Raw genomic sequence first — 17,757 nt, 5'->3', positions numbered from 1 at the left:
ATCATCTAAATCTCGAATTTCGCTAAATGCTCCATTCAGTTCGGCAGCTAGAAAATAAGTGGAATTGAGAGAGAAGAGCATACTGCATCAATGTCTATCGGTATGCACAACTCCAGTTGATCTAGAAATATTTTTTTTCTGTATCCTATTCGTCACTCGGACCATGGCTTTACTTCCATTTCGAAGGAAAAATGTTGGAAGTGAGAATTGAACTCATGACCTTTAGCGTTAAATGTCGGAGGTGAGAATTGCACTCATGACCTTTAGCGTGAGAGATACGGATGTTTACCACTACGTCAGATCGTCTCCAATCCATGAGCAGGAATTATATGTGGAGCAGATGGCAGAGTTTGCGAGCGTAGTATGCGTGATAGCATCCTTTACCATAGCTACTTCTCGAATCGTGACGTCAATGTTTGCGTTTACATCAATTGCCTTCCACATCCATGTAAAACGATATTCTCAGTAAGTTTCTTATCAATTAAAAACAGATATTTTTCGGAATTCCCACTGGATATGAATATAATGTGGCAATGTGCAGTGGATATTTGTAGAATCATGTCGGAGAAGATGAATAAAAGCGATATTTTTGTGTGTCTTTTTCACTCTCTCATCTTCATAGAAACAAAAAAAATTTCATTATTTTCGCGATAATATGGTGATATTTTTAAGGCTCACAGTGCCGGTGTATGTGATTTGGGAAATAGTTAACAATCAGGCATCATTTCATTGAAAATTCTGCTTTCTCGATTTCTCTGAATAAGGTTATTCATAGTCAATCCAAAACAAGGCTGACGGTTGGACTTGTGCTCTGGTGGACCACTTGGCTGCAAGGGCCTCGTCGGGATTGGATCGGCTCTGTGGTGGACATTACTAGGTATTGGCTTGTCGTTTGACATTGCAATTTTCGTTCGATTTCAGTTCGTTTTTTGTGTTTGCTAAACTGATTTCAATGTTGAGAAAAAAATAAATATCTTATCTTTTAGATAACTCGTCTTGCTCAAACCTCTGTAGGGGAAAGAGGCGAGACCATCATCATCATCAATGATGGTCCTAATACGTTCAAAAATTACCATCGAGTAAATTCAAATTTTCTATACTATGATATCAGCGCGTAGCCTGACGGGAAAGTCGCTATAAAACCGCGTGCGTTCTGTACAACATCTGGTTCCAGCTTATTCTGTACGGATACCCACTTTTTCTTCATGTCTAGCTCAGATTGGCCTCTTTGTGATGCTTCCGTAGTGCATGCTTCATAATAGCCCAGTATTTTTCGATGGACCTTAGTTTCGGTGCGTTGGTGGGGATTCATGTCCTCGGGTGAAAAGTGATCCCGTTGGTTTTTCTACCACTCCAGAACATCCTTTGAATAGTGGCACCAAGCGTAGGGCCCTCGTGTATCTTCAACAGAGGAAGCAGACGTTTCTGTAGACACTCCTTGAAGTAGATCTGTCCATTTACAGTCTCGGTAGCCACGAACGGCGCACTCGGTTTGCCACATGAGCAGATTGCTTGCCTAATCAAACTTTGACAAACTCTGAAAGTTTCTGCATCTTCACTATCTACAGAACATCAAACATTTGCTGGGCGGTGGAGTACAGTAGTCCCGGAAGCTGCCGGAAGTCCGCCTTGGCGTAATTCAAGGCTTCGTCAGCATATTTTGCCGTTCGTCACGATTTGGAGCCTTCTGCACTTTGAACGTATGCAGTTCTTCTCGGTCCTTGACTCTCTGAACGAAATACTTGGACAGATTGAACTTCTTGGCCACATCCCTGACCGATGCATTGGGATTCCGCTTAAACGCTTTCACGACACGCTTGTGATCCTGATCACTAATAGAAAATCCATTCTGACCGCATCTCTCCTTCCGTTCGATGCTCAGAGTTTCTTAGTAACGTTTGATCACACGACTCACCGTTGACTGCACGATCCCGAGTTGTTTTACGATGTCCCGATGAGTGAGTTGAGGATTTTCCAGGTGGTTGCGCAAAATCAAATCGCGACGATGCTTTTAGGGTGACTCTATTTTTTTCAAATTTTCGAATAGAACTGGAAATTGACGCTCTCGTAACTTCTGGAATCATGAAGCAGAAAATTGATCGAAAAGGAAAACTTCAAAAGAGGATGCAATTTTGACGTAGGACTACGTCTAACCGGAAGATATAGGGGGTGAAATGGAAATCTAGGCACTGAACAAGTAGGAAAAAATGCAAGATTCGGAACGCTTATAACTCGAGCATTTCTCAATAGATCGCAAAGGTTTTTGCATCAATTGATAGGAAATATATCTACGCATCTATCATAACGAATAACATTTCATTTTTCTTTAGATAAATAATTGAATAATTGTGAAATATCAAGCATTGTCCAAATACACTATGTGCCCATTTTTGATTGGTCCATTTTGTGCTCCTCAAATCGTACCGACCAAAACGGGCAACCAGAGCAGCAGCGAAATAGAATGAAGCACGATTGGAAAGGAAAAAGAAAAAAATGAGGGAAACATTGGTCGCAGTCTCACACATGCGTAATTCTCGAGCCAGCCAGTCAGCTTAAAAATCCCCTCTCCGCTGCCGTAACGATCATTCTCATCCGAACCGTACACCACATCGTTTCGCATCACCTCACATCAACAAACCAACACAAGCAGCCATGGTTGGATATGGCAAAGGAGGAAAAGAGAAGGGAAAGGCAAAATCCCGCTCGAACCTTGATCTGGAGTTCCCGCTCGTGTTGATCTGGAGTTCCCCGCAAGGGTAGCTAGGCCGAGCGCGTTAGTACCAGTGCACCAGTCCACCTAGCCGGCGTTATATAGCTTCGGCCGCCGAAGTGATCGAGTTAGCTGGCAAAGCTGTTCGCGACGATAAGAAAACCTGCATTCGGAACAGAACACATTCGGTTCGGTGGACATCAAGACAACAGGCAGTTGCAGCGAGTGGCGAGTGGCAAACGCAATCGCAAAACGGCATCAGGTAGCAGAAGAAAAAAGTTTGTTCTTTATACAAACTGCTTTGGCGGCAAATCCAGAACAAGGCGGCTTCGAGGGCGTTCGAAATGGTTTTTTTCAAAACCACGAGTACTAAGTTTTCTAAATTGGAACCATTCCATAAAACAAGGCGCTTTTCAAAAGAGTTTAGGAAATAATGTTCAATGCTTTCTAAAACATTATCAAAAATAATAATAAAACACAAATTGATGTTTTCATAATTTGTTTGCCAGGATCTGATGAGTATGTGAATTTGGCAGTTGTTCTGAGCATATTGATAGTTGGGGACGTTCCTGATTATTCAATTTTCAATTCTTAAATTGTTTCCAGATTTAAAGTACAGTAATCTACAATTCGTTCGACATTTAGCTAATTGGACGGACATGTAATGCGACTTATTTAGTTGGACATTTTTGTAAACATAGAGATCCAAATTATGACCTCACATTGAAAGTCGACACTGTACCACTGTCATCGCAAATGTTCAATTACAGGTTAAAATTACCTCCAATCCGGCACTGAGTGGTGGTAATGCGACGTGCCATTGAATGTAATTTACTGTAAAATATGTCACAAGCTGGATGGGAAGAAATTTTCCAACTGTGAAAGCTGTGGCGAGTGACAACAAATCGCTAAACAGGAAGGTTTAGCCGAACAAGATGGGGATATCGAGTGATAACAAAACAATAAACTCTTTAGACTTTTTGTGATCCTGAAAAGGACCCTTTTTAGTCTGTATGTGAATCCAACGAGCGAACAAATCGTAATGAATGTATTTTTTTGCCATCGCTCCCTTTTAACGCTCATTCATTCGTCTCGTTGGACCCGCCCCTTTGGCTGAGTCTGCCGATTTGTCTCTATCCTGTGAGTGTGTACCGCTAGAGTATAAAACACGCGGACCCCAAAAAAATATCTTATTTTCTTTCAAACCGTAAACCCGTGTGGTTGTACGGCATCGGCATCGTGTACTCAACAAAGGAGGAAAAGAGAAGGGAAAGGCAAAATCCCGCTCGAACCGTGGTGGTCTGCAATTTCCCGTAGGTGTATCCGCCAATTGCACCGGAAAAGGTTGCTAGGTCGAGCGCGTTAGTACCTGTGTACCAGTCCACCTAGCCGGCGTTATATAGTTTCGGCCGCCGGAGTGATCGAGTTAGCGGCAAAGCTGCTCGCGACGATAAGAAAACCTGCATTCGGAACAGAACACATTCGGTTCGGCGGACATCAAGACAACAGGCAGTTGCAGCGAATGGCGAGTGGCAAACGCAATCGCAAAACGGCATCAGGTAGCAGAAGAAAAAAGTTTGTTCTTTATACAAACTGCTTTGGTGGCAAATCCAGAACAAGGCGGCTTCGAGGGCGTTCGAAATGGTTTTTTTCAAAACCACGAGTACTAAGTTTTCTAAATTGGAACCATTCCATAAAACAAGGCGCTTTTCAGGGCCATTAAACCTTCCAAAAAAGAGTTTAGGAAATAAAGTTCAATGCTTTCTAAAACATTATCCAAAATAATAATAAAACACAAATTGATGTTTTTATAATTTGTTTGCCAGGATCTGATGAGTATGTGAATTTGGCAGTTGTTCTGAGCTTATTTATAGTTGGGGACTTTCCTGATTATTCAATTTTCACCAATTCTTAAATTGTTTCCAGATTTAAAGTACAGTAATCTACAATTAGTTCGACATTTAGCTAATTGGACGGACATGTAATGCGACTTATTTAGTTGGACATTTTTGTAAACATAGAGATCCAAATTATGACCCCACATTGAAAGTCGACACTGTACCACTGTCATCGCAAATGTTCAATTACAGGTTAAAATTACCTCCAATCCGGCACTGAGTGGTGGTAATGCGACGTGCCATTGAATGTAATTTACTGTAAAATATGTCACAAGCTGGATGGGAAGAAATTTTCAAACTGTGAAAGCTGTGGCGAGTGACAACAAATCGCTAAACAGGAAGGTTTAGCCGAACAAGATAGGGATATCGAGTGATAACAGAACAATAAACTCTTTAGACTTTTTGTGATCCTGAAAAGGACCCTTTTTAGTCTGTATGTGAATCCAACGAGCGAACAAATCGTAATGAATGTATTTTTTGACGTAGGACTACGTCTAACCGGAAGAAATAGGGGGTGAAATGGAAATCTAGGCACTGAACAAGTAGGAAAAAATGCAAGATTTGGAACGCTTATAACTCGAGCATTTCTCAATAGATCGCAAAGTTTTTTTTTCTGGCCACAGTGAATGGAATTTATCTTGAAGCTTTAAGGGACGTATTAATTGACCATATTCATTTGTTTTGATTTCGTTACCCGTTAGTCAAGAATTAAAAAATGATATTTGTCATAGGTTTAAAAGGCTGCAACAGTTAAACAAACAATTAAAACTTAAACTAACTAAAATGAATTTGTCGACAAATTAAAACTGTTATAAATAAATTAAAATGACCATCTCTATCGGACATCGATCGTCCTCAGAAAAAGGATATAGGCGTAACGATCACACTATGCAGCTTCACGATGACCGATAGCAAAATTATCAGATCAGTAGCTTAGAAGACATTGTATAGACAAGCAGTAAATAAAAAGGATTGCTAATTTTGGAATTGTTCAATTCAAACGTGGATATAATTTTTGGAACGCTAAAAGAAAGTATCTGGTGGTACATGCAAGTACAATCTTGGATCGTAGAAATTGCCATTCGAACCACACTCAACAAACACATTCGGTTCTATTCGATTGTTTGTTTTTTAAATTATGTTCTAACTCAAAAACAAAACAAAAAACCATTCACAATATGCATTTCCCAATAACATAAATCAAGATCACAAATTCTCGAAAAAGAGAACGTTTGTGCAAATGAACAAATTTTATTGAGCGAGGATCTTCTCTCTGGCCATTACTGTACATCTCCTTTTGATTTCCAATAAGATTAACAACATTACTTACGTTCAGCACATTATCTCTCTCCACAGTTCACCTAACCAAGCTGCCATGTCAAACGCCAACGAAAGCATACCTTTCTACGATGTGTTTGGATATTACGAATGGACCCTCACACTGGCCGACCCGCGGACAAAAGGATGGCTTTTCGTGGATTCTCCGGTCCCAACGCTACTCTGTGTGTGTGCCTATCTGTGCATCGTCTGGGCCGGCCCAAAACTTATGCGCGAGTCAGTATTTTTCTGGTCAAGTGAAATACGCCGCAATTAACTTCCAATTTTTCGTTTTAACATATTTTAGCCGGAAACCGTTCGACCTCAACACGATACTTGTACCTTACAATCTGGCGATGGCACTGTTGAATCTGTACATATGCGTGCAATTACTGGTAGGAGCGACACAACAGAACTACAGCTACATCTGTGAGCCATGCAAGCAAAGCTTCAGTATACCCGAAATGAGGGTAAGTTATGCAAAAAACAAGAGAACTAAATGAAGTGTTATGCAAGTCTTTGCAAAAAATAAACAAACTCACGTTCGTTACGGAAACGGGTCAAAATGCAAAACCAAATCATGCATCAAAATAAAAAAAACCATAACAAATCCTGTTTCTTTTGGCGGCTTTCTCGCGAAAAACTTGTTGGCGACAAGGACAAATGTGAATACAGGACAGCTACAAATCAGATGCACTTTTTGCAAATAACACAATAATTTAGTTGCAACTTGTCACTTTTATTTTCTTTTTTGTGAAGCTGAACCTATATTCAAACAAGTATCTCATTTCGATCTGCCAATGTGATAATAATTTATCAATCGAAAATTATTGTTGACACACTTCCCTGCTTTATGGCGCGAATTGTGTGCGAAGCAAGGAAACAAGTTTGGGTACGTCTTCTCCTGCGATTATTCACTTTTTTCCTGGTTAATTATGCCGCCAATCTTGCAGGTTGGTACAAGGATCTTAATTTGCTATGTTTCGGGATTTCTACAACATATTTTTTTTCCTTTACTTATTTTATTTCATCGCTCTTTTCATCTTTGCGTTGCATCCGCTCCATGAATGCAGATCGTTGGAGCTGTCTGGTGGTACTACTTCTCGAAGGTATTGGAGTTTACCGATACTTTCTTCTTCATCCTGCGCAAGAAAGACAACCAGCTGACCTTCTTGCACGTGTATCACCACAGTACGATGTTCTTCTTTTGGTGGATCGGCGTCAAATGGGTCCCGAGCGGAAGCAGTAAGTATTCAATGAATTTATTTTTTTTCATCATTTTATTCCCATCGTCTGAATGAACTGAATGCTTCCATTTAATCGCCCAATAATAGTTGATTAACCGACCCTAATTAACTAGAAAATGTGACTAACCCTTTCACTACAGGTGGTAAGTTGTTTAACGATAATAATTATTCCAAGTTGTAGTAACTAACAAACAAAAACCTAATGGTATCCTATTTAGTATCAGGTTATTTATTTATTTATTCTATTGTTATCAACAGGCAGTATTTTTCCCTAATGATATTAATAGAAATTCCTAATTTATCTAATAAAATGTTGCCGGACCACATTTCTCGAATAATGGAAGTCGAAACCAGCAGCTACTGTTGAACAGACTTTGAGGACCTTACAGGGCTGTGTTGGATCCATGGCTGGTACGATGGGAAGGAACTAGGATGAATTCCAATAGTTTCCATAACCTTGATTTTTTAAGGTGATGGTGGAAGCTAGCCACAATGGCGCTCATTTCTTTCATCCCCCTCCCTCACCCCTCGCCGAAAATCAATAATTTTGCGAAACTGTGTGAAGAAAATGATCGTTTTCGCACACTTCCCATCAAGTAATATCAACCAAACTCTAATCGATTACTCACAAGGTATAAAATTTTCATCTGCTATCGCACTGTATAATTAAAAACGTCGGAAAACTCGAGCTAGTGCTGTAAAAGTTAAATTTTCATTTTTCAATTGTCGGCAATGGTTTTGTTTGTATTGGTGAAAGCATTGTTATTTTTTCGACACTGACAACATCATCGAAACAGCTAAAAAAACCACTCAATAAATTGTTATTCCTGAGTCATAGCGTTTCATGTCATGAAAATCAATAGAATAAAATTGTGTTGATAGCAATACAATTATATTTTTTACGTTTAATGGGTCTATAGTGCAAGTTTTAGCAACTTTAACATTGGGTGAGAAAATTGTATTGCAGAGCTCGGAACACTGCCACGGCTGCCTAAGCTTTCAAAAACAGTAAACGGAAAAGTATTACATTGAGAAGAGAAGGGTTGAGGCTCTCCAACGTGAACATGTGAAAACAATACGATCAACGAAGGAGAATATTAAGGAATTATCAACATCGAGTTACTATGCGGAAGAATTTGTTAATATCAAAAGAGCCCCAATTCGCATTTGCTCATGTTACGCTCGCGTTTAATCAGAATTTTACTTCATATGCAAATGCACCTTCTATATATACATATATATATATATATATATATATATATATATATATATATATATATATATATATATATATATATATATATATATATATATATATAAAACACGGAAAACCCGTGTCCGACATCAATTCATACCCGAGATGAAAAATGAAAGGTGGGAAGATTTTTAAATCTGTGACAGATTTTGTTTATGCATGTTACTTTTCTTATAATAGTCCACTACATAAGAAAAGTGTTGTTATTAAAAGTAAAAATAAGCAGATGAAATGAACGAACAGTTTTTTTTTTCTTAAATCAATGTTAGCGTTCAAAATCATAGAAGCCCAACTGACAATTTAGCAGAAACTGAAATATCAGTATTATTGAGATATTCTAAACATAATTTCAATTCATTTTTTCTTCTTGTTCGTCGACCAAAAACGTAACCAAAGAGTCACAGAATATTTTGTTCCTTTAACGGAGAAATATTTGACAGTGGATGGGAAAAAAGGTTGCAAGTTTTTTCATGTAAAATGCACTTGAAAAATATGACCAAGATTGAGGCGAAACATTTTCCGCTTATGTCTTAGTTTTAGACGAATGAAGTGTTCAACACCCTAATTGTGAAACAAGTAATTACAATTGCTGACAAGAGAAAAACTTCCATGAAGTTGCTCTAAAATCCAAACATAGTAGTCATTAGAATACTATCTCTGATATAAGAAGAAATCAAAGAAAAAAATAAACATTTTAGTTTGTGACATGCTCTGTTTTTTTTATAATGCGAAAAATATATTTTGGAAATATGTAATTAGTTTCTGTATATCCTCTTTCAAATTTATTCGCTGACACACTCAATGTTGTAACATTTAAGTAACTAATTGGTATGCCTGGTATGTGAACTTCCAACCTTCCAGGCTTCTAATACAATCAAAGTTTAACACAACCAAAACCCGTGAATCTTCCCACCTTCAATTCTTCATCTCGATTCGTACCGCCCAACAGCTGTGTTGTATACCGAAATTATTGGAGAAATGATCTTATTTTGCCTTGATCGATGAGTTAAAACAAATGGTCAGACATAATATGGATTCCGCAGGGGCAAGGGGACAGATGATTGTCTTGCGTTGCTTTCTTCAGGAATTCAAATAGCTTTAGTATTATTGTACATAACGTGGGGCCTTTGATTCAGGTTCAATAGAGGTTCTATCAGACAAATAACACTCTCGGGGTCTACCACCTCTATTGAGTAACCTGTTAACGTAACGCTTAAAATGCGGATTTTAGACCATTGTTGTTTTTCATCCAAGTGAGCATTGAACCTGTAAACTTCCCGTAAAAGGAGCCTTCCGACATTCAGCTCGGTTGAAAGCACTGCGTCCTGGAGTATTTGTAGTAGCGAATATTGCATCAAGATTCAATTGATTAAAATGATAAATCGAAAATATCTATGAGCTTTTTGAAACGAGGGTTCACGTTTGGTCTTCCATCCACATCAATTATGATTATAGGTTTTATTATTCTTTGATACCGAATAATCTCTAATCCAGTCAGCTCGCACATCCTTCGAAAATCGAGTACATCAGAAAAATGCGTTCAAAGAACAGTGTCTTCCTGAACTGCAACGTACATTGCATCGCTGTATTGAACTGCTTCAGCATAACCAAGGTGGCCTAGCTTTATTTTGCATCCTGCGATAAAAGAAGGAATAAGTTTATACTTAGCAGCCATGCCAAATCATGATCCGGTAGATTGATGCAACATTCGAGATGCACTAATCGGTGCCAGCTTACTGGCTGCTGTTACACCCATTATAATACGTTCTTTATGCTTTATCATATCGTAGATAGCTGCTCAAGTAAATGGGGGTGCGTAAATTCATTCAGGAATAAAAATGGAATATTGTTACTTAACGATCACGGTTAACCCCCCGCTCCCCCTATGTCGCATTAAGTAATGCAACCTCGACTCCCCTCCCTCCATTCTCGCGTTACGTAATTTGTGCCCGACGTCTTTATAACTTGCTTTGCGTGAACCATTTGAATTTTTTCTCACGGAGATTCGGCAGCAGAGTATATTTTTCAAAGATCTGGAAGATTGCTCTTAAAAAACTGGATGAAAACTGGATCCTGTAAATTCGTTTTATTTTAGGAATTTCGACTTTGATTTATCTAAAATGTGTTTTTTACCTATTCCAATGCCTGAGAAAAAAAATATTTCTTCGGAGCTTCGTAAAATATTCATATCTAGTTCATAAAAAACAATTGATTAACCATTCGAACAAATCAAAATAACTTTTCTCCTAGAATCTCTAGAAAATAAGGTTTTATTTGGATAAATCTTGAAAAATCTCGAATTATTGCTCGACAATGCCATTAATTGAGGTGCATGAGGACACGATTTCTGGTTGTTGATCACTGCATCAAACCTAACCTCAATCTTCTATTATTTTCCTTCTAACTCGAATTTTGACATTTCTGTAGTGTTTTTGGCCATCTTCGTTGCTATCTTTCTCGCACTCACTAATAGTGTGGAATAAGAAAAGGATCTCTATAGTAGCATGCCCGAAAAAGAATTTGAAACTATTGAGAACCAGAGTAGAGGGTTTTTAGAAGCGAATGAACTGCAACTAATGATCTAATACAAACAAGAAAACAAGGAAGAGCAGAGAGCCCAAAGCCCCTAAGGATGACGGTTGTAACAGCTGTTATCCATCGCTATTACATCTCTACCGTCGCAATTGAAGTTCGATACAGAGTTCGCGCGATTGATAACGGAACATATCGCCGGAAATATTAATTTTAAAGGAGTTCTCTCGGTTACCCATTCTTTGTGTGGACACCGACTGGACAACATCGTTGCTAGACGAGCTGGACGGCGAGGGATCGAGTGCCTTTCTCAAGGCAAGAGAGCGGAGGTGGTAACGCTGGAGTAGAGTAGTAGAGTAGAGTAGAGTAGAGTTTTCAAAGGGCCTTTCTCAAGGCTAGAGACGAATGAACTGCAAAAGTTTAAAGTCTCTATAATACAAGACCTTCCTTCTTTCCCTCGGTTACCTTAGAGACGAATGAACTGCAAAAGTTTAAAGTCTCTATAATACAAGACCTTCGGTTACCTTAAGAGACGAATGAACTCTCAGAGTTTAAAGTCTCTTTAATTCAATATCTTCTTCCTTCCTTCGGTTACCTTCTCATGTTTCCAAAAGATAACCCTCGTCCTTCGAGTTTGAAGATGTATAACAGATTGGTTCTATAGTTCTTGCAGTTATCTTTTTAGATTACGCAAAAACAACTCACCGTCGCGAATAAAGTTCTATAAAATGTATATGCTATAAATAACATAACATATCGCCAGGACGATTGATTTTAGAGGAGTTTTCTCGTTTACTTTCTCAGGTTTCCAACAGTTAACTTTCCACCGTCGTAGGGTATACAGCAGGTCCAATTAGTTGTACAGGTTTCCCTTTTCAGGGTACCTAAAAATAATACCCCGATTATCCGCGGAATAGTCGGGCTAGCTCATCGCGGATCACGAAAATCGCGGATAACACATCAAATGACTAAAAATGAGGTGCAAACACAAAAAAAATGGGTGGGTTATATCTTAGACATAAACGCAAGGTTGACGTGGGACTATCTTAGTTTAGTTAGTTAGGGACTATCATAGTTAGTTAGTTAGTTAGTTTAGTAATCAATTATTTGTATTGAATAAATTTTTGATTGAATAAAATAATTCCCGAATTGAATTTAATTCAATATATTTGCTTTGTGAGTAAGAATATTGAACAAATGCCTTGTAAGGTCAATTCATACATTGTGACAGATTATGTTCTTCATTACGAGTACATCAAATTACTGCCCTTTTACGTTTTGTATGATGCCTAGGAATTATAAAATATGTCAACGGAAGAGTTATCAAACGATTATTGTATTTTACATTTCCCTCTGAAGTTTGTATCTCTCGTGTGTACGCACTTCTCGAATACTGAATTTACTTGATTTGATGAACTTCAGGCACTCATTTTCTATTTTGACATGTACTTCGAGCGCATATTGTTTAATCAATAGGCGTTCTCGCAGCAAATGGTTATCAACATTTTGCCTAATCTTCCAATGATATGCCTAGAAATTCAGATAGCAGAAGACATGCAGGCATATCCTTCAATGCAATCTTGAATAGCTGAGCCAAAACGTTGTGTAATCCGTGTTAGGAAAACACTTTCCGGAAAGCAAAAAAAACATGCGGGTGCAAATATATCATATTCAGTACAAAAGTATTCGCAATTTGCATTTATTTGCAAAGCCGATTTCCCCAGACACTTTGGTTTTGAAGTCTGTGTTAGGGAATCAACTTTCAGTCGGAACAAAAATGCCCCCGACTTACATGAATTTGCAATGCCAATTTTCCCACGCTCCATGGATTTGAAGTCTATGCTAGGGAAACACATTTCAGTCGGAACAAAAATACCTCCAACTTGCATGTGTTTGCAGTGCCGATTTCCCCCAGGCACCTTGCTTTTGAAATCTCTGTTAGGGAACACATTTCGGTGGGAACAAAAAATCCCCCTACTTTCAGGTATTTGCAATGCCGATTTCTCCAATGCTGCTTGGTTTTGAAGTCCATGTTAGGGAACACATCTCGGTGAGAACGAAAATCCCCCTACTTTCATGTATTTGCAATGCCGATTACTTCAAGGCTGCGTGGTTATGAAGTCTGTGTTGGGGAAACCGTAAATCGGACCAATCAAAACGAGGCAATTAGGGCGTTTAGATAACGCTTAAAATTTCACAGTTATTCAACTATTTATCTAATGAAAAATAACATTTTATTAATTGCGATGGATGCGTAGAAATATTCCCTATCAATTGATGCAAGCATCATGCCGATCCAGTAAAAAATGTTAGAGAAATAAGCATTCGAAATCATTCATTTTTTCCTGCATGTTCTGTGTTTAGGTTTCCATTTTACCCCCCATATATTCCGGTTAGACGTAGTCCCACGTCAAAAAATCAGATATTTCAGTATGAAAACAATGTTTTATCAATACAGGAATCATTGAACTATCCATCTGTAAGGTCGTGTACACCAGTAGCCAAATAATGTGAAAGTCATGACCAAAACAGAAGAACAAAAACCTACCACTCATTGTCAAATTTAGGGTAGGTTCATAGAATTACTATGGAACTCGTTTCCGCGGATAAACCGCACCGTGGATCATCCGCTCGCGGATAATGGGGGTTCTACTGTATTTGCCACACATTATGACGCATGAGATCTTCAGATTTACATATCGTCGAATGGTCGATTGAGGAAAACGGAAACAAGAATACTTGAGTTTTAGATTCATATCAATTAAAGTCAATGGAGTACATTGACCCTATGATCTTCTGATCTTTAGAATAATATGAGACAGTATAGCACATGGCTGCTTGGATAGGTGCCACACCGTGTTGAATTCGTAAGAATAAGCAGGAGAAAAATAACATAATGTGAGAAAAGAAAGATCGATCCAAGGTAAATCCACATTGAATCGATCGAACGAAAAATGTCCAAAGAAAAACAAAATTATTCAAATAATAGGAGGATAATATCGGATTTTTCGATAAGACTGCTTCAAAAGTTTTTTTTTAAACAAAACTTAAACGGTTTTGGATATCAATGAAATTCTTTATTCATGTTAAAGTACATTTGATGCCATTATGTATGGAACTCGATTTCTTTTGCCTGGCCATCAAGGGCACGCTTGCAGAAGTCCAGACGCTGAACCCAATTTTCGACGGTTTTCAAGCATAAATCGGTCGATACTGCTGCAATTTCACGTTTGATATCCGTACGAAGTTCATCAATCGTCGCTGGCTTGTTGGCATAGACCATAGACTTGACGTAGCCCAACAGGGAATAGACTAACGGCGTCAAATCGCATGACCGACGCGGCCAATTGACTGGGCCATTTCCCGAGATAACACGCTCACCGATCTTGGTTTTCAATAAATCGATTGGTAAATTCACTGCGTGGCTTGTGTCGCCGTGCTGTCGAAACCACATATTGTCCAAGTCCATATCATCCAATTCGGTTATGATTGAGCGGTAGCGATTCGCATTCACAGTAACGTGCCGGTCTTGATCATCACGGAAGAAGTACGGCCCAATGACGCCGCCGGACCATAAACCGCTCCAAACCGTTATTTTTCCAGGATGCAATGCTGACTCATGGAGTACGTGTGGATTGCTACCTAACCAATAACACATATTTTGCTTATTGACGAAGCCATTCAGTCGGAAACGAGCCTCATCGCCGAAGAAGATTTTTCGATGAAAGTCCAGATTATTTTCAAGTTGTTGCTCAGCCCAATTCACGAACATACGACGCTTCTGGTGGTCAAGTTGCTTCAGTTCTTGCATCAATTTGATCTTGTAAGGATGTAGGCCAAGATCTTCTCGCAAAATTCACCACCATGACGTTACAGAGATGCCCAACGCTTGAGAACGACGTGTGAGAGACTGATTTGGGTCTTCCTCAATTGTTAGCAAGAAATACTCTCAACACTACAGGCACTTCTTTGTCTCTGTGGCACGGGAACATTTTGTACTGTGCCTGTGGATTCAAATTTTTCCTCTAGATGCTCAATTGTTGATCTGGCAGGACGATTATGACGACCATAAATTGGACGTAGCGCTCTTAAAGTCGAGGCCATTGACTCTGAATTTCGGTAGTAAATTTTAATAATCTCGACTCGTTGTTGGATCGTATATCTTTCCATTATGAAATTGAATTGGAATCTATTGAATCGGTTAGCAAAAAATTGTGTTAGTCAAAAAAAAGTTTGGAAAATCTGAAAGAAATCGATTTTTTACTTCATATATTTTTGTCCACTTCATCTACACACACTCAGATAAAAATGTGTTTGTAAAATATTCCAAAACTTCAAGTTTGAAGCTTTAAAACGATATACACCCTGTGTTGCCGCATTTAAATCAGTACCAGAGGGATCAAAAAATTTTCTCATCTGTACTTTTTTCCAAAAATTTGTACCAAAAATCTGTACCATCGAAAATATTCGTTGTAGAGAAAAAAATAATTTATTCGCATTAAAAAAATACTGATTTATTTACTACAAATACTACATTCACATTTGCAAGTCATTCGTGTGTTTGATGATGCTTATGCGTAGTTTTTTATCTGAATCTAAATTTCATACTATAATTTTTTAAAATTCTCTAGCTGCCACCACGATGTTTGATCAAATCCTTTGATCTCAAAATATCGTTCATCGTATCGTTGCTGAGCCGATTTCAAAGCTTATTTTTGTTCTGATTATGTTCAGAATAAAAATCGCTCGACAGTTGCCGAGGAGTGAGGCATAGTGAGAACGTTACAAACAAGGCATCGGAGCGCCCAAAAGGCGATCGAACCGTTAATTCTTTTCAGGCATCCAATTTTTGTCCATCAACCCTGCACGAGTCTTTTTCTCATTTGTTTGATCAGCTCCACGGAAAAACTGCGACAAATATCCTCTGAAATAATCTGTCTTTCGCTGTTCATTGTTCTGATAATTTCTTTTGCTGCTATTCCACCATTAAATTAATTGTCGCTTTTCAAATGATCTTCATATTTAATAGCATTGGACATTGAAACAACATAAGATTCCACTCAGATATTAGCGAGAATGATCGAACAAAAATCATTCAGGTTTTTCAGCCTGGAACAAACGATTCAATCTGTTAATCTGGGGCAAAACATACGTCGCACCGTCCGACGCGAATCCTTTCAGACGATTTACGTAAGGAATTTCGACCTTATGAAATGATCAATTATAGCATTATAAATACTTTTATGATCACCAAGCGATACTGCGGCGTAAAAGTCGTCATGTGCCTCAATGTTGCTTTGTTCAAATGTAAGAAATTTCACAAATGGAAAAAACCTGTATTAATCTGTATTTTTTGACGAAAATCTGTACTCTGTACCGTGCAGAATCTGTACCAAAAATAACGAAAAAATCTGTACCATTCCAGATGAATCTGTACGTGTGACAACACTGTGTACACCCCATCTTCATGCGCTGATTTTTCGCGAAGTTACAGGTCTTCAATAATTACCTACAAATTTCGACTTCGCACTCTGTTCCTCTAATTTTTTTGTCGGATTTTTTAATCTTTTCTGATGCAGTAACAAATGATACCTATTAATCTGGTCATTAAACATTTTTCTATTTATTTCATTCCAATTGAGAACTCTTCCCAGCTACTCCAAATCAGCATTTTTGTACAAAACACATTTTTCCTATGAGCTTTGAGCCTAATATCAGAATTTTAACAATATCCTAACATACATCGTATCCCAAATAACTTTGAATTATACTTTAGTGTCCGTTTCGTCAAATCTTATGTAAAATGTTCCCAGTAGTGGAGGGGTTACTTGATTTATCTTCTCATTCCAGCTTTCCTACCCGCCATGGTGAACTCATTCATTCACGTTCTGATGTACACGTACTACGGACTTTCCGCTCTGGGACCACATATGAACAAATACCTTTGGTGGAAAAAATACCTCACAATCCTACAGCTGGTAACAGGAAACTATTTTTGTCAACAACATCTATGCACATTCATCCAATGATTCTGTTTATCCTCCTCGACAGATCCAATTCACCTTTGCCATGCTGCTGGGAATCAACGGCATCGTCACCGGGTGTGACTTTCCGCTGTGGATGCACTACACCCTGATTGGATACATGATTTCGTTCATCATCCTGTTCGGCAACTTCTACGCACAGGCCTACCTCAATGGGCATCCGATCAAACAGTTCGAGATCAATGCTAACTGTTTAGATCTGAGATGTAAGAACAAGAACGAATAGCGAACGAAGGCCGGTTGCATTGCCACCAAATAGTTGCCAGGAGCTAGGAACTAAGTGACAGTTTAGATGAAATTATTGAGTGGAGGTTGCAATTTTCGATGTTTATAAAATGTTACGATTAATTTGTGTAAAAAATAAAATGTTTATGTTAAACAAAGTTGAGTGGAAGAAAATGGCGCAGTTTTGAATGACTTATTTAATTTCTGTACTGCTTTTCTTAATCTTTCTTATTCGTTGTTCTTGTACCAACCCTGTAAGGATGTCTCGAATTCCGAACACTTTTTTTTTAATGTAAATTTACTGAGCTAACGTTAAAACGTTATGAATAATAGAATAATAAAAACCCTGACATTCTTTGTGGTATAGACTTCATTTTAACATCATTTACATTTAATACTAAGCATTTACAGAGAAGTGACTGTCAAAACCAACGATAAAATTTTTGCGTTAGCAAATTCGGAATTAGAATCAAATTTCGAAGCACAAAATCCAAATTTTTAGAGTATAATATTTTTCCAAAGATGAATA

The 17,757-nt window shown here is 38.2% G+C and overlaps 1 protein-coding gene across 4 annotated transcripts in view; it reads left to right on the top strand.

Annotated features, from left to right (window-relative positions):
* The window catches only part of LOC129764953 (elongation of very long chain fatty acids protein 4-like), a 176,354-nt gene extending 158,962 nt beyond the window's left edge, over nucleotides 1–17,392 (top strand). For all 4 annotated transcript variants that reach the window (XM_055764640.1, XM_055764638.1, XM_055764641.1 and 1 more), the window contains 5 exons: nucleotides 5,965–6,162; nucleotides 6,233–6,395; nucleotides 6,999–7,170; nucleotides 16,810–16,937; nucleotides 17,011–17,392. In XM_055764640.1, coding sequence (XP_055620615.1) covers nucleotides 5,984–6,162; nucleotides 6,233–6,395; nucleotides 6,999–7,170; nucleotides 16,810–16,937; nucleotides 17,011–17,229 — 861 coding nt within the window. In that variant the 5' untranslated portion in view covers nucleotides 5,965–5,983 and the 3' untranslated portion in view covers nucleotides 17,230–17,392. The remainder of the gene's footprint in view (nucleotides 1–5,964; nucleotides 6,163–6,232; nucleotides 6,396–6,998; nucleotides 7,171–16,809; nucleotides 16,938–17,010) is intronic.
* Nucleotides 17,393–17,757: the final 365 nt, after the last annotated feature.

This window comes from Toxorhynchites rutilus, chromosome 2 (genome assembly GCF_029784135.1).
Source record: "Toxorhynchites rutilus septentrionalis strain SRP chromosome 2, ASM2978413v1, whole genome shotgun sequence".
NCBI lineage: Eukaryota > Metazoa > Arthropoda > Insecta > Diptera > Culicidae > Toxorhynchites > Toxorhynchites rutilus.
Note: the sequence above shows the minus strand (reverse complement) of the source record. Positions and strands in the feature narration are given on the sequence as shown.